The sequence below is a fragment of the Amblyraja radiata genome, chromosome 1 (genome assembly GCF_010909765.2).
Source record: "Amblyraja radiata isolate CabotCenter1 chromosome 1, sAmbRad1.1.pri, whole genome shotgun sequence".
NCBI lineage: Eukaryota > Metazoa > Chordata > Chondrichthyes > Rajiformes > Rajidae > Amblyraja > Amblyraja radiata.
In genome coordinates this window covers 142,273,953-142,298,392 of record NC_045956.1, presented here as the reverse complement: position 1 = coordinate 142,298,392, position 24,440 = coordinate 142,273,953, and the positions used below count along the sequence as shown (strand labels likewise).

The window sequence follows — 24,440 nt, the reverse complement described above, 5'->3', positions numbered from 1 at the left end:
CAGTGTCGGCTCTTCCCCACCGGAGACCGCGGCTTTAGGTTGGTGTAGGCCGGCGGTCGAAGATTTAAAGTCCCCGCCGCAGCCAGAAGCACCGCAGACCGCAGGGCCGGCAGTCGAAGCTCCCCTCCAGGCGTGATGGTAAGTCCACGCCGGGTCCGCGGTAGAAGTTGGCCGTGGGCTGGCGGTGGTGACTTCTTCTTCCCCCGGGTCCCCCATGTGGGATCCCGGGCTGTAGAAGCCGCACCAGCTTCAGGCTGCCGGCTGCCGCGGACCAGCGAAACGGAGCGCTCCCCTCCGGCGAGCCCCAGCGAGGGCTCACCCGCTCCGCGACGAGAGTCCACGCTGCGCCCGCCTCTGAAGCCCCGGGCACATCTCCGGGAAAGGCCGCGTCGATCCTTGCTGTTAAGCCACGGGGGAGGCGGCCTGGAAAAAGTCACCTCTCCATGGAGGAGGCGGCCAAAACGGTTTCCCCCTTAACCCCCCCCCTCACCAGACACACAAAGAAACATTAAAAACATACTTTAAAACATACTTTAAAACAAAAAATGGTGAAAAAAACGGACACGCTGCTGACAGGGCGCCGGCTTGCAGCGCCCCCACCGACCAAAAGGGTATTTTTACCCTTACAATTCCTCAGTTCTCTCCTTGGATCACATGCGATCTAACCTTCCAGAGCAGCCTATCATGTGGAACCTTGTCAAATGCCTTATTGAAATCCATGTATACAACATCTACAGCTCTGCCCTCATCGACCTTATTGGTCATGTCTTCAAAAAACACAATCAGATTTGTGAGCACGACCTCCCACATACAAAACCATGCTGACTAGACCTAATCAGCCCTTGCCCATCCAAATGCCTGTAACCTATCCCTGAGAATCTATACATAACTAAAACTCTCATCCTGTTATCTTCCGGTTTACGTTATTTTTGCATTTGCGCAAAAACAGTACGCGGTAGTGCTTACTCACCGTTGTCCTGTGCTGCAAATGCACCAAGTTTTGTTCCTATCGGTGTTATATTTTAAAAGTTATTAAGGTTTAAAAATCTTTAAAAACGCAGATCGGTCTCCTCTCCTGTCAGTCACAGCCAGGACGGCAACGATGATCAGCCATGATCATATTGAATGGCGGTGCAGGCTCGAAGGCCCGAATGGCCTACTCCAGCACCTATTTTCTATGTTTCTATGACCCTTCCGGCACCATCGCTGCACTGATTGGCTACCGCCACGGCCCGCCTCCCTGCTGGCACCCACCTTCCTACCAGCGCGCCCCGCCTTCCTGCCGCCGCCCACCTTCCTGCCGGCGCAGCCCGCCTGCCGGGGATCCCGAGGCCTGGGCGCAGAGCCTGGCTCTGAGGGCGCCAACGACTGATGCTCCTCCGGGAGAGGAGCAGCAACCTCGAGATCCTAGGGAGGTGAGGAGGGAGAGTGGGGGGGGGGATTGAGGGAGAGGAGGCAGTAGGGAGGGAGAGGCAGGGCAAAGTGGGGGAGGTGAGGAGGAAGAGTGGGGGAGGAAGGGGGGAGGAGTTATGGAGGGAGGGAGTGACGGAGGCTAGGGGAAAGGAGAGGTGAGGGAGGGATTGGGGGAGGGTAGGAGGAAAGGGGAAAGAAGAGGGAGGAGGTGAGGAGGTAGAGTGGGGGAGGATGGGGAATGGAAGGAGAGGAGGGGGAGTGGGGGAGGTACGGAATGGGGAATAGAGGGAGAGGAGGAAGTGGGAAAGGTGAGGGATAGTGGGGGGGTGACTGAGGGTAGGGGAAGGAGAGGTGAGGGTGGGAAATAAGAGGAGGGGGAGGATGGGAAATAAGAGGAGGGGGGGGGGGGGATGGAATACTGGGGGATGAGGGGAAATGAGCCGGACCTGCGCAGTTGGGGGCTACGGGTCAGTGGTGGAATATTACGTTGGAGGAACAGATTGCAATGAGGGACCAGGCCTCCCGTGTGACAGGGACCCAATGGGTCCTACTTAGTCTAGTACCTTTCCATGCAGATGTTAAGTTCAATGGCCTATTGTTCCCAGCATTTTCCCTGCAGCCCTTCATGAATAGAGGCACATTTGCCACCCTCCAGTCTTCCAGCACCTCTCTTGTATTTAAGGACAACTCGTAAACTTCAACCAGGGCTCCCGCAATTTCTTCCCACACTCCAAAGACGAACAGGTTTGTAGGTTATTTGGCTTGGTAAAAGTATATATTGTTCCTAGTGCGTGCAGGATAGCATTAATGTGCGGTGATCGCTGGTCGGTTCGGACTCGGTGGGCCGAAAGGCCTGTTTCCGTGCCGCATCTCTAAAACTAATGGACAACGAAGAAGTTATCTGTAAATACATCAAGAACTTGATCAAGTGGTAACCTTGGAGGTGGTGGCTCTTACTATTATTTATACTGGGCAGGTTTCCAAGGGAGACTGGTGGATTACAACAGCATCCCAAATGCTTGTTCATTATGGATCAGTGGGGATGATACACCTTCCCCAACAATGTTTTGAAACCATTCCTGTGCTTCTTCTTGCATCACTTACCTCAACAGAGCCCAAAATGCAGTGCTTGTCCAAGTATCTGGTGTGGGGTATGTGAGCAATAAGATGGAGTGGGGTCAAGGAAAGAGCGTTCACGTCGCGGCCCTGTTTCCACCAATCTTTCCACCACCACGCACAAGAAGCACACGAAGCAAGAGACAGACACCATTGAATGCAGACGCCGAGAAGTGTGTTCAGCTCTGGCTGAACAACTTCTAACCTTGTGTGTGGACTCGATAAGAAGAAGAATATGATGGAGTTTAATGTTCAGGGCTGGGAATGTTGACCTCAGAAAGATTGCAGACATTTGTTTGTTGACCCTGCCAATGGATTGGGAGAATTTTGCAGAAGCTGTGTTAGTGGTATTTTTCGGATGATTTGAGAGGCCTGCTGCATGTAGTACATGTCTCAGAACTATATGAGGCATAGATCACTGCTGGCCAGCGGACGATCGTTTCATTTTTTGATCTTCAAACACACTTAGATGGTACGAGGGTATACTGTAGGTGATGGTTTTCAAAATCGTTGCCGGCCTTTATTGCAAGATATCTGTGAGATAAGGGACATGATGCATTTGAGCCAAAGTCATGTTGTAGTCCTTGTGGTTGGAGGGAAATGTTGTGCAAATGGTACCGCAAGGCCCTTTATATCTCACGCTTCAAGGTAATAATTAATTATGTCTTGGGGCTTGACCTTGTGGTCAAGTTTTGTCTCCATACTCCAACTTAGATTGAAACTGAAGCAACTACAGTTCTGGACAGGTGGTGATTAAGTTGTGATAGTGTTAATATTGTGTTTCTGCGCTATTACTATGAAACCAAGAGCTTGGTTCAAAGTGGAGAGGAGAAGCACAGGCAATGAGGTGCCAATGTAGCGAAGCTGTGTGCTCTTCGGCACAGACATTGTGGGCCAAAGTAATAAAGTTCACTTCTTAATAAACAGACAACTCACAATACGGTTAGTTAGACTAACTCAAACTTTATTGATTATTGGCCGATGGAAGTGGCGAGGATATACCAGCCAAGTAAGCAACATAGACACTTGACTCTCCTCGTGTCACCACTTCAATGAACAAAGAATTACATGGTATTTTATACTGTGTTTTTGTCACTTAAGCACATTCCAAAGATGTTAGTCATGGTCAGAGATACAGTCAATACACATTACCACAGGATGCTTCTGAGTTTGTCTCTTGTCAATCAGCAGTCGCATAGCAAAGGCATCATCCATCAGTTGGTACTTTCAAGACAAGACGTTTCAAAGGCATCGGTCATTGTCTCAATACACAGCAACCTGGGGCAAGTCTGGGCTTGTCTCTCTCTCTTATCAATCTACTGGACAAGGCCTGCTTGAGACAAAATATAAGCTATATCCTAATCCAGGATTCCATAATATATCTTTTATATATTTAAAAAGCATTTAACCTTTTCAAAAGGGCCCTTTTCTGTGTTGTGCTGTTCTATATTATGCTATATGTCTGAAAGAATAGGATGCAGAAGGTAATATAGCATCTCCCTGGCAGTCAATACAGACTCAACCATATAACCATATAACAATTACAGCACGGAAACAGGCCATCTCGGCCCTTCTAGTCCGTGCCGAACACGTATTCTCCCCTAGTCCCATCTACCTGCACTCAGACCATAACCCTCCATTCCTTTCCCGTCCATATAACTATCTAATTTATTTTTAAATGATAAAATCGAACCTGCCTCCACCACCTTCACTGGAAGCTCATTCCACACAGCCACCACTCTCTGAGTAAAGAAGTTCCCCCTCATGTTACCCCTACACTTCTGTCCCTTAATTCTCAAGTCATGTCCTCTTGGTTGAATCTTCCCTACTCTCAGTGGGAAAAGCTTATCCACGTCAACTCTGTCTATCCCTCTCATCATTTTAAAGACCTCTATCAAGTCCCCCCTTAACCTTCTGCACTCCAAAGAATAAAGACTTAACTTGTTCAACCTTTCTCTGTAACTTAGTTGCTGAAACCCAGGCAACATTCTAGTAAATCTCCTCTGTACTCTCTCTATTTTGTTGACATCCTTCCTATAATTAGGCGACCAAATTTGTACACCATACTCCAGAATTGGCCTCACCAATGCCTTGTACAATTTTAACATTACATCCCAACTTCTATACTCAATGCTGATTTATAAATGCCAGCACACCAAAAGCTTTCTTTACCACCCTATCTACATGAGCAACTGGGCAAATAACCTCATTCTATGTCATAAGTTCATACATTGGACTGACATGATTACATTCTGTGACCTTGTTCAGTGCTTCTTCCATATGTTGTTAAGTGTATACTCGTATAAGTGTATTACTCGTACCATAATCAGGAGATAGATTTCCATATCCCATTTGACCTGATGCAATGTAGGGTCTGGAGCCATTGTTGAGGATTCCATGAGATTATCCTTCCCTCGTGTTTAAATAAGTGTCAATCTCATCTGACAGACCTGTCCTGTCAGTAGAATAGAACGTACTCAGATTGGAGGAGTCTGATACATCAAGGTGTGATTTTATAAATACACCAGGTAGTTGTTTGTCTACTCTTTGGGGATAACTTTCACATATTAGGCACTGGTTTCAGATTTTGGAAGGGGGATTCTACATGGTTCAGGAACAGCTTCTTCCCAATTAACATTAGGTTACTGAACACTGCAAACACCAACTTTTCACACAGGTGGTGGGTATATGGAAAAAGCTGCCAGAAGAGGTAGTTGCTATAACAACATTTAAAAGACATTTGGACAGGTGCACTGACAGGAAAGGTTTAGAGATATGGGTCAAACTCAGGCAGGTGGGACTGGTGCAGATGGGGCGTCTTGGTTGGCATAGGCCAGTTGGACCGAAGAATATGTTTTTGTGACTAAACGTCGAACTACAAACTGTCTTGTTTGCACTAGCGAGTACTGGCTTTTGTTTTATTTTGTACTGCATTAGGGTTTCATTTATTTATTTTTTATTTTCTTTGCTTATTGTTATCTATTGAGTGCTGTGTTTTAAAAAATGTTGGGGCGCTGCAAGCAAGAATTTCATTGTTCCATTTCAGTACACATGACAATTAAACACTCTTGACAAGGTCTAGTGAACCGACGATTTTGCCTTGTCGGAGGCTGCTGCTCAGTGGTTTATTGGCTTTAATTTGTTTTCTAGTTTATTTAAACTAAACGGGGTGGCACAGTGGTAGAGTTGCTGCCTTACAGTGCCACAGACCCAGGTCCGATCCCGAGTACGGGTGCTGTGTGTACAGAATTTGTACGTTCTCCCTGTGACCGCGTTGGTTTTCTCTGGGTGCTCTGGTTTCCTCCCACAATCCAATTACATATTTGGTTTCAGTAAAATTGTAAATTGTTCCTAGTATGTAGAATGGTGCTTGTGTGCAGTTACATGGATACGTAGACATTAAGTGCAGGAGTAGGCCATTCAGCATTTCGAGCCAGCACCGCCATTCAATGTGATCATGGCTGATCATCCACAACCGGTACCCCGTTCCTGCTTTCTCTCCATACCCCTTGATTCCCCTAGCCCTCTATCTAACTCTCTTTTGAATGTATCCAGTGAATCGGCCTCCACTGCCTTCTGAGGCACAGAATTCCACAAGTTCACAACTCTGTGAAAAAGTTTTTCCTCATCTCAGTTCTAAATGGCCTACCCCTTATTCTTAAACTGTGGTCCCTGGTTCTGAAATCCCCCAACATCGGGAACATGTTTCCTGCATTGCACCTGTCCAATCCCTGAATACTGTTATATGTTTCTATAAGATCCTTTCTCATCCTTCTAAATTCCAGTGAATACAAGCCCAGTCGCTCCATTCTTTCATCATATGACAGTCCTGCCATCCTGGGAATTAACCTTGTGAACTTACGCTGCACTCCCTCAATAGCAAGCATGTCCTTCCTCAAATTAGGAGACCAAAACTGTACACAATACTCCTGGTGTGGTCTCACCAGGGCACTGTACAACCGCAGACGGAACTCTTTGCTCCTATACTCAGCTCCTCTCGTTATGAAGCTTTCTTCACTGTCTGTTGTACCTGCATGCTTACTTTCAGTGACTGATGTACTTGTAATTCACCTGTTTCTGTCTTCAAGGGACTCACATTTGTCTTAACTAATTTTTTCCTCTTCACATATCTAAAAAAGCTTTTACTATCTATATATAGCTATACTAGCTATATTTAAGAGGGAGTTAGATGTGGCTAAAGGGATCAGGGGGTATGGAGAGAAGGCAGGTACAGGATACCGAGTTGGATGATCAGCCATGATCATATTGAATGGCGGTGCAGGCTCGAAGGGCCGAATGGCCTACTCCTGCACCTATTTTTCTATCCTCCTTTATATTCTTGGCTAGCTTACCATCGTACTTCATCTTTTCTCCCCATATTGCCTTTTTAGTTACCTTCTGTTGATCATTAAAAGTTTCCCAATCCACTGGCTTCCTGCTCATCTTTACTATGTTATACTTCTCTTTTATTTTTATACTGTCCTCAACTTCCCCTTTCAGCCACGGTCCCCTCTTATTCTCCTCTCTTCCTCTTTGGAACGAAATGATCCTGAATCTTCTGGATTATTCCCAATAATACCTGCCATTGCTGTTCCACCGTCATCCCTGCTACGGTTTCTTTCCAGTCAACTTTGGCCAGCTCCTCCATCATGCCTCCATAGTCCATTTTTCACACAGAGAGTGGTGAATCTCTGGAATTCTCTGCCACAGAAGGTAGTTGGCCCAGCCCGAGGGAGGAGCGGCGCCCATGTCGGGGCGGCCCAGCCCGAGGGAGGTACGGCGCCCATGTCGGGGGCGGCCCAGCCCGAGGCTGAAGACGGCACGATACTCACGTGAGGGTGGCTGGGACGGTGTTCTGGCGGTGGTGGCCTGAGTCCGGGGTTCGGCCGCAGGCCAGCGGCTGCGTCAGCAGGACTGGTGGCGCGGTGATTGAGCCGCGGGACAGTTTTTAACATCGCCCGGTGGGGTATCGCCTCAGCGCAGAGGGAGAAGAGGAGGGAAGAGACTGCAGACCTAAGACTTTTGCCTCCATCACAGTGAGGAGATGCTGGGTGGACTCACTGTTGCGGATGTTAATATGTGTTTATTGTTGTTTTTTATTGTATTGTACTGTACGTATGAATGGAGCAATTTCGTTCAGACTTCGGTCTGAATGACAATAAAGGCTATCTAATCTAATCTAATCTAATCTATATTTAAAAGGGAGTTAGATGTGGCCTTTGTGGCTAAAAGGGCCTACTCCTGCACCTATTTTCTATGTTTCTATGTCCCCTTTGCTCAACTGTAATAAGCGAGTTCGGTATTCCGACTGCACATGCCCAGGTCATAGGTCACTAGCTATAAACACTCAGCAACGGTGGTGCTGCATTGTGTGCAGGCTTGCATTTCGTCCGTGGTTGGGGCCCGGCCCGGCTCCCCGTCGCTGCGGAGGCTGTTGAGTTGCTGCTGGGCCGTCCCCGTCCCCTCCCTGGTGTCCCGTCCCTGTCCAGGGTGGCCCTGGGCTGGCGGGGCGGCCCTGGACTTCCAACCAGCGCTGCAGCCACTGGCTCCAGCCCGGCTCTGCCTGTCCCACCGGGTAGACTGGCAGCCCTCCATCTCCACCCACCTTCCTTCAGTCCAATACCGATATCCTGCTGAAGATGGACAGCCGCCGGCCCTGCTCGAAGATGGGCTACTCGGAGCCGCTGCTGCTGAAGTCGTACTGGTCGGAGAGTCTGCGGATGGGCTTGTGCTGGCCATGGGCAGGCCGGGTACCCGCTGGAGCTGCGGGTGCTGTTGGTGATGGTGGTGCTGGCGGCAGAAGCAACCTCCTCCCCCTCCATTGCCCAGCCCCAAGCCCAGTCTCCGGGCCTGCTCCAACTCCAGGTCGGGGCTGAAGGCCGCCCACAGCATGGCCCAGTCGAGCGCTGGGCCGGAGGAGGCTGAGCCTAGGCTGGCGCTCTGGCGCAGGCGAAGCCGGGGCCCTCGCTCCTCCTCGGGGTTGTGGATAAAGTGGCAGCGGGTACCGTAGGGGCAGAAGCTGGTGGTGTACAAGGTACATCTTGTACTTGTGGTTGCGGCAGAAGGAACGTAGCTCGGCCAGGCCGTGGGCGAACTGGTACTTGTCGCCGTAGCGGCCCATCAAGGAGCGGGTTCCTCGGGAGTTGGAGCGGGGTTGGGCTGGAGTTGGTGCTGGCTGTGGGCCTGGGGCCTCTGGAGTCATTTGTCCAGGCTGTCGGTTGGCCCGGCGGGTGAGGCAGAGGAGAGCTGGGGTTGGTGTTTCTCCACACTGGCTATGGGCTTGGGGGCCAGTGTTCCGTCCGTCCGGACGTCTCCGACCGCCCCCCAGGCGGGGATGGGACACTCGAGTTGCAGCTGCCAAGATCTTGCCCAACCCCCCCCCCCCCTGAAAAAAGATCACACAAAAAAACGGACCCAAACTATACTCATTTACAGCTATACCCTTGCAATTTCTTAGTTCTATCCACAATTACGCTATAGCTTCTGATTCTATGTCAACCCTCGCAAGGGACTAAATTTAATTCCTTACCAACAGAGCCACCACACCCCACCGGGGTGATAGCTGGTCAGCGTGGACTTCACGGGCCGATGGGGCCCGTTTCCATGCTGTATCACTAAAGTCTGATTAGTTCATTATTGTCACGTGGACATAGATACAGTGAAATGCTTTTTGTTGCGTGGTACCCAGTCAGTGAAAAGACCATACATGATTACTATCAAGCCGTTCATGCTGAACAGATACAGGATAAGGGGTATAATGTTTAATGCAATGTAAAGTCCAATTACAGAGAGTTCCACAACCAGCCACTCAAAGCACTTCAGGATGGTAGTCAAGGCCACTGGACGGTAGACATTAAAGCATGAAATCATGCTTTTTTTTTGGCACTGGAATAATAGTGGTCTTCTTGAAGCAGACACAAAATACTGGAGTAACTCAGCGGGACAGGCAGCATATCTGGGGAGAAGGAATGGGTAACGTTTCAGGTCAAGACCTTCAGAAGCAGGCGGGTACTTCAGAACAGAGTAGGGAGAGATTAAAGATGTCCGTGAATATTCCCACTAGTTGGTCCATGCAGGTACACAGCCAGGGTCTCAGTCCAGGCCAGTTGCTTTCTGTGGGTTCACCGTCAGGAAGGCCTATCTAACTTCTGCAACAGTGACCCTGGGAAAAGGCACACTCGAGTCTGATGGGATGGATGTCATCACCTTGTTGGCCATCTGCTCAAAGCGAACATAGAATTCATTAAGTTCATCAGGGAGGGCCGCACTATCACCAGCAATGTTGCCTGGTTTCACTTTGCAGCCAGTTATAGTATTCAGGCCTTGCCACAGCTTGCAGTTGTCCAAATGATTATACTGAGATTGTCCTGGTATTTCCTCTTGGCATTCCTGATGACTTTGCAAAGATCGTAGCAAGCTTTCTTGTACCACTCGGATTCTCAGTTTGAACATAGCAATAATACTAAAATATGCCTTTTGTCAAACACTTTCTTGCAAGGAAGACAATGTGACAGTACACAAAAATGCTGGAGAAACTCAGCAGGTGAAGCAGCATCTATGGAGCGAAGGAAATAGGCAACGTATATGGTTATATGGTTTCGGGCCAAAACCCTTCTTCAGAAACGTTGCCTGTTTCCTTCGCTCCATAGATGCTGCTGCACCCGCTGAGTTTCTCCAGCATTTTTGTGTACCTTCGATTTTCCAGCATCTGCAGTTCCTTCTTAAAGACAATAAGTGACAACGACTTGCACAAGCCTCGACCCTCTTGGAATTGCATATAGTGACAACTTAACGTATTGTCCTCCAGCTGACCGTTTAGCATGCAACAAAAGTTTTTCACTGTACCTCGGTACACGTGACAATAAACTAAACGTAATGTTGGCATGTAGGTATAAAGACACGTGAACATATAGTATATACCTAACTCCTGGCCCAAAAGAAAAACATTCTGATCAATGAAGCTAGTGCACATACCTGCTGATCGACAGCTTGCAAATCGACATCCAGTCTCTTTCTCTTCATGTCCCCCGTGTGCTTTAAAGAGCTTACCAGGACCAGCAGCTCTGCCTCCACATGTGCTGCCTACAGTTCCGCTCAGTGTGACCCGGTGCTTCGGCGGCCCTGCCTCCACACACCCGATTAGTCCAGCTCCGTGCCGCGTGATCAACACCCTCTGTGGTTCCTTTCCATGTCAATCATCGCGGATCGAATGTTTCCCGGGAGCTTCCGCTGCAAGCATGCAAGTGCCCAAAGATCATAGAGGAGTGCCTGTGCAGAGTTTACGACAGATTTACGACATTGCCTGGTTAAAAATATATATTTTAGAGCTGCTTGCATCAAAGATTATAGAGCAGAATCTGCAGTTTTCCAGCATCTGCAGTTCCTTCTTGAAAACATTATAGAGCAGAATCTTTGGCTTGCATTATTTGTGAGCGAGTGTTTCCAGCTGTGAGTTATTACTGGATGGTAACTTGCTTTTATTGTTGAAACAAGGAACTAGAGATGCTGCTTTACAAAAAAAAGGACACAAAGTTCTGGAATAACAAAAAATTGAAACAAAGACCTAATCATTGACAAAGACATGCTTGTTGTCATTGCTTATGAGATGGCAATTGTTCAATACGCAACTTGTCATGATTTAATAATGTTTGGAATTCTGCTATGTTAATAGAGAAGAGAGCGTCTAATGCAGATTAATTTTAAGCGAATGTTTATAGACGTCGAGACATGGCATTTTAAAGGTCCTGTCTTAATTGCAATACTTGATTATTGTTTTTCTGATGACAGATTACAGCATTGAAATATTAACATATTTCACATGATACATATTTATTTCCTTTGTATTGTGCTCGTGGTACTGGGGTGATGAAAATGGGTCTTTTTACACAAACTATGTGACCATGTTGCCATCGCGTTTACTGTTGCATTAATTACAAGAGAAGATTTTACTAAACGAGCATTACCTCCAGGAATATCCTTAGTCTGCTGGTTTCAGCTACTGTATATTTTATCTTCTGAGAGATTGCTTTGGGGTGATAACAATTCTGTGGCATCCAATACTTATGAAAGCTCTCCAAACACTGCCAGAAGTGCAAGGCAGCCACCAACAGTCTGTCCTTCTCTTTTTGTTATTTTTAGTATGTGTTAAAAAGTATGTTTCATTGTTCCTTGGTTTGTTTTATGTGTGGGGGTGGCCCTGATCTTGGTTGGCAAGGGCAAGTTGGGTCGAAGGGCCTGTAACTCCATTACTCTAGATAGCGTAGGTATGTGGGAGTTGCAAAACACAGCTAAGAAGGACAAGCCCGGCAGCTGGGCTTGTGTTCATGCTCTGCAATTTGCAAATCCCACATTCTTTTTGAACTGCAACATGACCTCCCAACTTCTATACTCTGACTGATGAAGGCCAAAGTGCCAAAAACCTTTTTGACCACCTTATCTCCCTGCGACTCGACGCTTCAGGAACCATGCACCTGCACTCCTACAACACTACCCAGAGGCCTACCATTTACTGTGTAGGTCCTGCCCTTGTTCGACATCCCAAAATGCAACACCTCATACTTCTCTGTATTAAATTCCATCAACCATTCCTCTGCCCACCTGGCCAATCGATCCAGATCCTACTGCAATCTTTCACAACCATCTTCACTATCTGCAAAAACACTCACTTTTGTATCATCAGCAAACTTGCTAATCTTGCCCTGTATGTTCTCATCCAAAGTATTGATGTAGATGACAAACAGTAACTGGCCCTGCACTGAACACTGAGGCACCTTGTGGAAAATGACTAACAGATAGTAGTAGGAAATATGAGCAAATGAAGATGAAATAAGAAATAAAAATATGGGTGGGGGTGGTGGTGGTAACAGGTATCCATTTGGTTTGCATAGAAACACGGACAGATTTGATGCGATCAATTCAAAGTTATCACATGTACCAATTAAGGTATTCAAATTACCATACAGCCATACAAAAAAAAGCAACAAGACACAACTACATAAAAGTTAACATAAACATCCACCACAGCAGATTCCCCACATTCCTCACTGTGATGGAAGGACAAAAAGTCCAATCTTCTTCCTCTTTATTCTCCCGCGGTCGGAGCAGTCGAATCATCTGTCGGGGCGGTCGAAGCTCCTGCGGCTTGGAGTTCCCGAAGTCAGTCTCTGACCATAGACCGCGAGCTCCGTGATCACAAGTCCGCACGCACCCACGGTTGGAGCTCTGCGATGTTAAAGTCCCGTAGGCTCCCCACGGTGGAGCTTTCAAAAGTCGGTCTCCAAGCAAAGGCCGCCAACTCCTCAATGTTAGGCCGCATTGCAGACGGAGAAACGATACGGAAAAAAATCGCATTTCCCTCAAGGTAAGAGATTAGAAAATGTTTCACCCAACCCCACCCCCTCCCCCCCCCCCCCACATAAAACAAACTAAAGAACACTAAAAACATACATTTAACACATACTATTAAAACTGAAAACTATTAAAATCTGAAGAAGGGTTTCGGCCCGAAACGTTGCCTTTCCTTCACTCCATAGATGCTGCCTCACCCGCTGAGTTTCTTCAGCCCTTTTGTCTACCTATTAAAACACAAAGAAGGAAGGGGCAGACAGACTGTTGGCGAGGCAGCCATTGCTGGTGCCACTCATGGGATAACAACTAACTAAAGGACACAAAGTTAAAAAAATACAGTTCTAAAGTAATATATTAATGATGAAATTCCTCACATTTACTACAGCAGCACAGCTTTTGGTCATTTGCAGAAAAGTGTATTTAGAAGCCAAAACTGCATACAATAAGGTCATGGTTCACTAAAATCCATCTTCCTGTATGTGCAGACAGTATAAGTTACAAAGGTACCTAAGAATGCAACAGAAAAGTACCATCAATGTTACTTTCCCAAAATCTTCCAAATGTACGGTCAGGATAGGAAAACTAATATCAGTTCTCTTCCACTCTTCCCAGTGATGCGGCTTGACTGGCTGAGTATTTAGGGGTTTTGTCCTTTTGGTGTAGATTTCAAGCATATGCGACATTCCTTTCAATTCTCCCTGCTGACCTCGCCCCACTCCCCATCCGTGTTGGAATGAAATGCAAATCTTTGATTTAGGTTACGATTTAGGTATATTATTGAGATGTCTACCGAGGTATAGTGAAAAGCTTTGTTTTGCTGGGCTATCCAGTCAGATCAGATAATACTATACATAATTACAATCAAGTCAAACTCGAGTACAATAGCTAGAACAAAGGGGGACATACAGAATGCAGAAAATAGTTCCCAGCATTATAGTGTACCAGTTCCAGAGACAAAGGATGACGTTTCTCCACCAACATCTGTTCAACGTGTGCGTAGAATGCGTTGTGCTGATCAGGAATGGACATTGCCATTAATATTGCCCACCTTCACTTATTCTCACCACTTTTTCAGAAAGTTGTGAGTTTAACTTTACTCAGGTAGTTTGAAGTTGATCTCAGATTTGATCGTTTGATTTCCGGTCACTAATAAATGAAAGGACTAATAAACATGGATCTCAGCAATTATATTGGCACAATGTATAAATCCAAACTTTAAATTTTCTGATTTTCTGCTGAAAGGAGACTGTTCCATTGGTGCTGCTCCACCAGCCAGAATCTATCACTTCTCATGCATTGATAAATGTGATGTTCTCGAGACTTTCATCTTATAATTGAGCATTAGTAACTCCTTTGTAGAACAAACTGGAAACATTGGGGAAGCAGCTTTTTTTTAAATCACATATATTTGCAAAAATGTACATATTATAATCTGATTTGCATCTCTCTAGTTTGCCTTGGGGTCCGTTGTTGAATACAGTTGTGATCAATATTTTTTCAAGAGAGAGTTAGGTTTAGCTCTTAGGGAATCAAGGGATATGGGGAAAAAGCCGGAACGGGTACTGATTTTGGATGATCAGCCATGATCATATTGAATGGCGGTGCTAGCTCGACGGGCTGAATGGCCTACTCCTACACCTATTTTCTATGTTTCTAATATGATCTGTACCAACCCGGATCTGACTACCCTCTTCTCGGATCTTTCCTTGTATCAAATGGTAAATTTCTGCTCTGGACATTTTGTGTAACGTCAAGGGATTGACTAGTAGCTAGACTACTGTTTCAGCATAACTTTCGTATATATACAGCTTTCAAAAGACATATTTTTTAAATTCCCTGAATTAATGCACACAATACTGCTGATGACCATAAAACTGTATAAAAAGGAGCAGTTCCATTGCAGACAACAGACAGGTGAATGAAGGCATCATGGTGTCATCAACATATAAACTGCATTACGTAATGCAGAGTGCACTTCTGTAAAAACAAAAACACAGATGTATTGATAATACACAGTAGTTAGGTCATTAACTTATAATAGACTCTGCTGCCTGTCAGGGGAGTTCAACGAGTTTATCCTGTGAGTAACTGAGTTAATCTACACCAAGCAGATCCCAAGTGTGTTGATCTAACTGATTGTCAATGGGAAAATGTTAGGTCAGCTAAAAGAGACTTTGCCTTCACATAAGTAGAGAAAGAAAAATTCTGAGGAGGTACCGACTTGTTTGGTGTTCAGAATAACCTACAGTTTATGTAAATCTTCCCAAGTAAGGGCCGACTACTGTGGAAGGAGAGGGGAAAGAACAAAACTGTCAAAAGGAAAAAGTACCTTACTGAACAAAATAATTTTCATAATCCAAAGCTTATGGGACTTTGAAGCTACATTGATATCAGAATGCTTGACCCGCTGAGCTCTATCAGAAGCAAGAAACTACAGATGCTGGTTTATGAAAACAGACACAAAGTACTGGAGTAACTCAGCAGGTCCAACAGCATCTGTGGAGGACATGGATAGGTATCGATTCGGATCAGGACCCTTCTTCAGTGGTTTGTACCTTGCTCTTTTTTTAATTTTGTAGTGCTTTAATTTTTCAATTGCTTTGTTGTATTAAACCTTGTCAAGTGCCTTGCCAAAACACATTGAATCGCATCAAAAGAACAACCCTCATTTTGACTTAACTTTTTGAAACAAAAATGACCAGTCTGATTTTCCTAACACAGGAGTTTTGTATTCAATTCTAATTCAACTATACACGGTGAAGGTGTTGATAGTATTCTTCATGACTGTTCTACACAATTCCTATTAGCAGGTCTTTCTTTAAATGAACAGCTGTGAGGTAATTTGTTCCATTGTTCTATAGGTTACCTGAATGCACCACAATTAGTAATCACTCTACAATATGGCAATCATACTTTTATTTTTAACGTATGGGTTCCACTTTCTTATTGTCTTAACCAGATTAATCAAAGCTGTCAGAATCTATATCTCTATATTGTTCCTCCTACGTTCAGCCTGTATAACTTAGCTCAAAGAACAGGAAAGCACAAAGTTAATTTATATCATGTTCCTTTATGGGGTTTTTTCAATTAATTTTCATTATCAGCAGGTAAAACAAAATTAAAAGCATAATTCAACACCCATTCTCCCCTCATTTTCTTTGCTTTTGGTAAATAATCACATTAATCTGACAATGTTTAAATTATTAATAATAATAATAATAATAATAATATCTTTTATTGTCATTGCACATCAGTGCAACGAGATTTAGTATGCAGCTTCCAACCGATGTAAAAGAAAAGTAAAATAAATAAATAAGCTGTGTGACGTGACCATCCGAGGGAGACAGTCCAGGGGGGGTGGGGGGCACTCAGCAGGGCCAGTTCAGAGCCGCTATAGCTCTGGGAATAAAGCTGTTTCTGAGTCTGGAGGTTCGGGCGTAGAAGGCCTTGTAACGTCTGCCGGAGGGAAGTAGTTCGAACAGTCCGTTACAAGGGTGTGAGGAGTTTATGGCTGCTGACGGCCTTCCTGAGGCACCGTGTGTGGTAGATGCCCTCCAAGGCTGGTAGCTGTGTCCCAATAATCCTCTGCGCTCTGTGGACGACGCGCTGAAGAGCTCTCCTCTCCGCTTCCGTGCAGCTGAGATACCACACAGAGATGCCATACGTTAATATGCTCTCTGTGGTGCAGCGGTAGAACGTTGTCAGCAGCTGTTGGGGCATTTTTTAATGTCCTCAGGAAGAACAGTCGTTGCTGTGCCTTCTTGACCAGCGCAGCGGTGTTGGTGGACCATGTGAGGTCCTCTGAAATGTGAGTGCCCAGAAACTTAAAGCTGGACACTCTCTCCACACTTTCCCTGTAAATGGAGATTGGGGCGTATTCTCCATTATGGGACCTCCTGAAGTCAATAATCAGCTCCTTGGTCTTGGAGGTGTTTAGTGACAAGTTGTTACGTGCGCACCAGTCCGCCAGGTTCTGCACCTCTGCTCTGTATTTTGTTTCATCACCGTTGGTGATCAGCCCAATCACTGTTGTGTCGTCTGTAAACTTCACGATGGTGTTGGTGTCAAATGCAGGAACACAGTCGTGAGTGAAGAGGGAGTAGAGCATGGGGCTTAGTACACAGCCCTGTGGTGTGCCGGTGCTCATGGTGATAGTGGAGGACAGGTGCGGGCCCAGTCTCACTGCCTGCGGTCGCTCCGTCAGAAAGTTCAGGATCCAATTATATCAGTTATAACAATTATAATGTTTTATTTTTAATTGTCTACTGTATATTGTGTTTTTATCCTAGCGAGCAAAACACCAAGGCAAATTCCTTGTATGTATACATACTTGGCTAATAAATATTTTATTCATCATTCATTCAATATATTTGCAACTGAGATGTTTTTTGACAATCAAGGCAGGTGGACGAATCTGTTTCAGAATTAACATTAATTTTCATATGCATGTCAACAATACCTAATTTTATTATTTCCTTCAAGCTGTTAACTTCCTCTATGGTGTTACATTGCCTGAAGCTATCCCATTTAAATCCTAACATTTGATGGTGAAGAGCTGTAATCACAAATCCACAACCCCATTGTTCACATTTGGGAAGAAGATATACTTGGGAACTTAAGAAATGCTATGATTCTGACCATAAGGGGACATGTTCAACTATGATAACCAAAGAGTGCCCACCCCCCCCCCCCCCCCCCCTGTCATTCAAAACCATCTTCTCCCAAAGGCCAAAGAACTGCTCCCTGAATCACAACATGGATTCCCTTTAGAAAAAATGGACACAATCTTCATCATGAGGCAAAACCGAGGAAATATCAGCCGATCTAATGGCACTTTTTGGCCACGCTAAAGCCCCAGTCAGAAGGGAGCATCGAATGCCTTCTAAATTCAGCTGCATCTCCACCTCATGTTTGCTCCAAAACAACATATCAGTTATGATACCAACTGATGGGTCTACAACATAGCCAATCTGAATGAAGATGCATTTCAAATAAGGCTGCGTCATTGCTCCAAAAGTATTTTCAGTATTTCAAATCATAATAGGAAATCAGTGCTGACATCCTTTTCTCTGATCGCTAGTGAACTCAGATTACAAACATTGAATCCCAGTTGGTTTCACGCTGAATGACGTATATTATGTCAATGAATAATCATTCCACTTGATGGACATGATGAGTGAGGTTGTTGTAATTTCTGGCAAGTCCTGATGACTTGCTGCCGATCACTGAAACAAATTCAAAGTTACCCGTAATGATTCACCAGCAGGAACTTCTGGAAAACGCCACCTTCTTCGTGCAAATAGGGCTAGCAACACCCTCATCTCAAAACATTAACAAAATGGGAGGAAAACTGATAATCCAGGCACACAGATTAAAAAGGTCACAAGTGCAGAAAGGATGCAAGGGTGATTTTGTTTATTTAGTATGGTTATAATCTAGAATTTGGTGCCTGAAAGTGCTTTGAAAGCAAAATCAGCACCTTCAGAAAGCAATTTTAAAGATAACTAATGTAATATATTGGAGAACAGTGCAGGGATGGAACTGACAGGATGGCTGAAACGGGAGTTAGCATAGACCTAATGTGCCAAATCGCCTTATGTTACAGAAGAAATCTAGGCCTTGCAATTAAACATTGACAATTAGCTAAATCACATTTAAATTAAAATCATGAAATATCGAGTCCTTATGCTGCAGAACATTCAATGTTACTCACTAACTGATGGACGTGTTCAAAGGTCTGGAAGAATTTTTCCAAAGAACAGGTGGTGCAGCAATGTCCAGCTGACTGGCACATTGTGCGGCATGAATGTCAGGTCTATCCTTCCCAACACCAGGGACAGATTAAACATCAGTAGGTAATGACACTTCTAGATTCAGAGATACATCTTGGATTGGGCCCCTTTGGCCCACCAAATTAATTGATCACCCATTCACACTAGTTCTATGTTATCCCACTTTCACATACACTTAGACAATAGGTGCAGGAGTAGACCATTCGGCCCTTCGAGCCAGCACCGCCATTCAATGTGATCATGGCTGATCATCCCCAATCAGTACCCCGTTCCTGCCTTCTCCCCATATCCCCTGACTCTGCTATCTTTAAGAGCCCTATCTAGCTCTCTCTTGAAAGTATCCGGAGAACCGGCCTCCACCACTTCCGACACACCATGGGCAACTTACAAAGGCCAATTAACCTTCAAACCTGTCTTTGGGATGTGGGAGTTCATGGAATCCTGACTGATTCCATGATTGATTTTGGGAGAATCTATCACCCGGTCGAGTTTGATTTAAAGTGGGTTGTAGCTGAAATACAAATAGCTGTACAAGGTCCTTCAAATTCAATAAAAGCTAGATCGTTGAAATGCATGGCTACAGGCCCTATGGCCCACCGAGTGCATGCTGATCACACTAGTTCTATGTATCCCAATTTAGCATCCACAAATTTGGAGCACCCGAAGGAAACCCTCGTAGAGCCAGGGAGAAAATGCAAAATCGACACAGAGAGCACCCGAGATCAGGATCGAACCCTGGTCTCTAAGTCCACCAGCTGCACCACTGTGGTGCCCACTTGCTTTGGCTCTCCATATAGCCTTATGCAGCCATGCACAAAGGTGGTCATCAGGATGAGAGCAACATTAGGTACTGTCTTGTGCCCATTATCTGCCCACGTCCATTGTGACTCCTCCTGCCCACTCCATCTTTTATGTCCAGCTGAACTGAAAGCGGGCAACGAAATTAGGCAATTCGGCCCATCAAGTCTACACCGCCTTCCAATCTTAGCTGATCTATCTCTCTCGCTCAACCCCATTCTCCTCCCTTCTCCCCATTACCCCTGATATCTTTCCTAATCAAGAATCTGTCAATCTCTGCCTTAAAAATATCCATTGACTTGGCCTCCACAGCCATCTGTGCCAATTAATTCCACTCTGAATTAATATCCTTCACAATATCATCGAGTCACTTTTGTAAAATGAAATGAGGATGAGAGGGTTTCTTATAAAAACATAACATTTTTAAAGGATTATACAGGCTAGATGCAGGAAAAAATTTCCAATGTTGGGGGAATCCAGAACCAGGGGTCACAGTTTAAGAATAATGGGTAGGCCATTTAGGACTGTGATGAGGAACAACTTTTTTATCCGGAGAAATGTGAATCTGTGGAATTCTCTGCCACAGAAGGCAGTGGAGGCCAATTCACTGGATATTTTCAAGAGAGTTGGATTTAGCTCTTGTGGCCAAAGGAATCAAGGGATATGGAGAAAAAGCAGGAACGGGGTACTGATTGGGGATGATCAGCCATGATCATATTGAATGGCGGTGCTGGATCAAAGGACCGAATGGCCTACTCCTGCACCTATTAATTAATTAATTTATTTCTAAAGACCACGAGGAGCTGGTTTACAAAAAAAATGTAGTAACTCAGCAGGTCTGGCAGCATCTCTGGAGAACATGAATGGGTACAAAGTGCTGGGGTAAATCAGCAGGTCAGGCAGCATCTCTGGAGAACATGAATGGGTACATGGATGGGTACAAAGTGCTGGGGTAAATCAGCAGGTCAGGCAGCATCTCTGGAGAACATGAATGGGTACAAAACAAAGATACTAGAAGAGCTCTGCTCTATAATCTTTGGTACAAAATGTTGGGAGTAAATCAGCAGGCCAGGCAGCATCTCTGGAGAACATGGATGGGAACATGGATGGGAACATGGATGAGAACATGGATGAGAACATGGATGAGAACATGGATGGTAACATGGATGGGAACATGGATGGGAACATGGATGAGAACATGGATGGTAACATGGATGAGAACATGGATGGGAACATGGATGGGAACATAGATGGGTACAAAGTGCTGGGGTAAATCAGCAGGTCAGGCAACATCTCTGGAGACCATGAATCGGTGACGTATGTAAGTGAGGACCAAAGATTCAGGACCCCTTCGACCAATTATGACGTAGCGCGGCCGCCACCAATGAGATTCCAGCTCCGGAGCGTCCGGCGTCGGCCCAGGCCCGGGGCCCCGTCTACGCATGCGCGTTGCTGAGCGTCGCCACATGGCCGGGGGGTGGGGGAGGGCGAATAAATGCGCGTCACAAAGGGCGCGGGTGACGTCGCGGGGCGTGGTCGGGGGTTTGTGGGCGGGGCCGGAGCCGCTGCAGCCGCTGCAGGGCCATTTTACTGCTGTCACCACCAGTGCCGGCCGGCGAGGCGCAGAGACCGAGACCGACAGAGAGAGATCACCGTCAAAACCACATTGTCACCGACAGACATACACGGCAACAACAAGTATCGCAAACCCTGCCTTTTTTATATATATAAAATATATATATATATATATAAAAAATACTAGATCGAAGTATTCTTCATGAGCTGCTGGCGGTTGCCTGATACCACCCCGATGTGTGGAGCACTGGTCTGATTTTTTTCTCTCCAGAGCCTGGCGCTGTGAAGTGAAGGAGGAAGGACTTTTTCTTCCCCCCTCCCCCCCCCTGAACTTGGTGAAGTGTCCAAAGCGTCGTGTGTGTGTTTGTTTCATCGCCTGCCTGCTGCCTGCTGCCTGCTGCCTGCTGGCTACTTGGCCTTTCCCAGCAGCTGCTTTCCTTTAATTTTCTTTCCCCCTGGTTTGTTTTATTTTGTACCCCCCCTTCCCCCCTCTCCCTTCCTCTCCCTTTTCTTCCTTCCTTCCTTCCTTCCTTCCTCCCTCGGCCTTTCTGCCGCCCACCACCATGGCTCAGCAGCAGATGACGAGCTCTCAGAAGGCCTTAATGTTGGAGCTTAAGAGTTTGCAGGAGGAGCCGGTGGAAGGTTTCAGGATCACTTTGGTGGACGAGTCCGATCTCTACAATTGGGAAGTAGCGATCTTCGGTCCCCCCAACACGCTCTACGAAGGAGGCTATTTTAAGGTAAATGACATAGTCGGGTCCGAAGGCCCTATTTACATCCTGGATCGCCATGCCGTTTTTTGCATTGCTACTGCTAATAAAGTAACTGTTGTCATTTAAGGGCGTTAATGCTCGCCAACATGTTTTTTTAATTTATTACGGCTGCAAATCACGAGCCCGTCTTGGATCAAGTCAAGAGCAGCAGCGAAGCGTTTTATTAACTTGGATAAACAAATCTTCCTCGCTCCCCTCGCTGTTTTGTGTCTTGGCTTAAATCGTTTATTTTTTTAATTTTGGGAAGAACTAGATGTGTAGGTTCTTCGAGATTATGTTTTAAGTTTGATTTCACTTGTACGGTCTGATTTGTTTATTTTGCTTTCAAGTCGCATAGACTTTTAAGTAATCGTCCAGAAGGCTTCTTTGTGGCTGATACTGAGAAGTGCTAGTAACAGACACGATGCCTCTTCATTGTTTCTCGCGTCGAATTATTAGGGTGTATACGTATAATTTGAAACGACATGGAGTTTATGGGATACTTTTCTTAGACTTCAAGTGAAATCACTTGGTGGGATTTTAATAATTTATGGGGAGGATAAATATCGTGGCTTCTTAACAATGAAGAAGGATCGTATTGTATCGTTCAGCTTCCACGTTTTGGTGTGAGACGGTAGAATGATTTAATTGAAGGTAATATAATGTGGCTCCTCATTACTGTTACTGTTTCTACTTTGAGAACATACCAATTTCAAAGATGACATTTTTTTGCGGCAATGGGTCTATTGTGCACTTTCTCTATATTCCCCATGTTGGATAGCGGAATAATCCTGGTAACTATCAAATGTAAATGTCATGAATTTGATTTAATTGTATTATATGGCTATATATGGATTTATTTTATATTATGCTCGGTGGATTAATTTGTACAAAGGAAGCCGCTGACTGCATTGAATCGCCCACCTGCGCAGTAATAAACTGCATTAGCTTCCCAGTATCCCTTATTGCAGCAGATCCCCTTGTCTTTCACCACCTCTTATTAAAGAGGATGGGTTACTAATGTTTTCTTTCAAACTCGTGGACTTTGGCATTCTAGGCCTTAAGTAAAAACCGTTTTGTAAATATTGGAAGCTGTCACTGGGAGAAAACGTCCATGCCATTTTTAAAAATAGAAACCTAATGTCGATTCTATTTACCGATACGGATAAAATAGTTTTTTTTACATTAAATATAAAATGTGTTGGTTTGTTTAATCCTGTTCATTTTTCTCTTGTAAGCGAATGTTACATGCCGCTTTGACATCGCATCTAATGGGGATGAAAGGCGTGTTATCCCTGACCTTTATTCCGTTCTTGATCTTGTAATTGTATTTCCGTGGATTGGTTATGAGTTTTTCATTAAATTCGTAAAATTGTACACGTGTCACGTGTAATAAGGGGCAGAATGTCATGTTTCCCAATAAGCATAAGAGTATACATTATAAACCTGGGCACGTGTGGAAAGTGACCCATGTTATTGATTCCCTTATTTGTTTAAAAAGTAAACAAATTTTGATTATCCATCTGAAATCTATCAAGCCCGTGCCGTTCATCCAGTTGGAAAAACCAATATAATGGAAATAAATTGATATGACTACTTAATTTATCAACTAAGACTAAGCGAGTCTTGGATGATGTATATCAAACTCCTGAAAAGCTATAGTCTGGTTTGGACAAATGTGTTTGTAGTTGCAAAATATCTATTTCGGCACCCAGCTAGAATAGAATTGGGGTAAGCTATGATTTTGACATTCTAAGGGTGTATCATAAGTTCTAATTAACACTTCCATGGATTGACCATTGACTGAATATCAGAAGACTGACCCATAGAATTGCAGCTCACTATATTTGATGGAGGGGTGAAGAGATAAAGCACTGGCGGGGAATGAGCTGGGGATGGCATAAATATTATTTGCATACATTAGCATATTTCTTCAATTCTACATGTCTCCACAGCACAATTTTCTCAGTTATGTTAGATAATTAGTGAAACTTTACCACGTTTAATATATAATTTTATATTTAATGTATTCCATGTGTGTGACTATCACAGTTGAGAAAACATATGACAGTTTTTTGGAAAATTATTTGACATTAGACTGAAAGATCCAATTCCAAATTTATCTTGGAATAAATCCAGTTCATCCAGTTGGAATAACCAATATAATGCAACTAAATTGATATGACTACTTAACTTATCATCTTAGATAAAGCGTGGTCTTGGATGATGTATATCAAACTCCTGAAAAGCTATAGTCTGGTTTGGACAAATGTGTTTGTAGTTGCAAAATATCTATTTGGGCACCCAACTAGAATAGAATTGGGGTAAGCTATGATTTTGACATTCTAAGGGTGTATCATAAATGTATCTTGAAGCCTTCAAGATATCAATAGGGAATCAATATAGTGTCACAATACAAATTTCCAAAAACAATTTACAGCCATCTGAGTAATTTTGTAATAACCATTGGGCACACACCAATATCTCACAAACACCATCTCATCATTGTATCTTGGGCTTCATAACCATTGAATAACAAAGCGAGGAAGTTATGCCTAAATCTTTTAATAAAGCTCAGGTTAGGCCACAATATAAGTGTTGCATTTAATTTTCATCACTAGATTTGAATGATATGGAGGGCCTGGAG

General features: G+C 44.7%; 2 protein-coding genes and 1 long non-coding RNA gene across 3 annotated transcripts in view; 1 reads left to right on the top strand and 2 right to left on the bottom strand.

Moving 5' to 3' along the window:
* nol6 (nucleolar protein 6) overlaps positions 1–10,682 on the bottom strand; it is an 88,951-nt gene extending 78,269 nt beyond the window's left edge. The window contains exon 1 of the mRNA XM_033032152.1: positions 10,504–10,682. Coding sequence (XP_032888043.1) covers positions 10,504–10,551 — 48 coding nt within the window. The 5' untranslated portion in view covers positions 10,552–10,682. The remainder of the gene's footprint in view (positions 1–10,503) is intronic.
* A 3,589-nt stretch (positions 10,683–14,271) lies between these two features.
* LOC116980059 lies at positions 14,272–18,747 on the bottom strand. The gene is made up of 2 exons (XR_004413845.1): positions 18,590–18,747; positions 14,272–14,853 (listed from the first exon to the last, which is right to left on the bottom strand). It is a non-coding gene; the product is annotated as an uncharacterized LOC116980059 (long non-coding RNA).
* A 2,296-nt stretch (positions 18,748–21,043) lies between these two features.
* ube2r2 (ubiquitin conjugating enzyme E2 R2) overlaps positions 21,044–24,440 on the top strand; it is a 68,570-nt gene continuing 65,173 nt past the window's right edge. Inside the window, exon 1 of the mRNA XM_033032103.1 lies at positions 21,044–21,781. Coding sequence (XP_032887994.1) covers positions 21,605–21,781 — 177 coding nt within the window. The 5' untranslated portion in view covers positions 21,044–21,604. The remainder of the gene's footprint in view (positions 21,782–24,440) is intronic.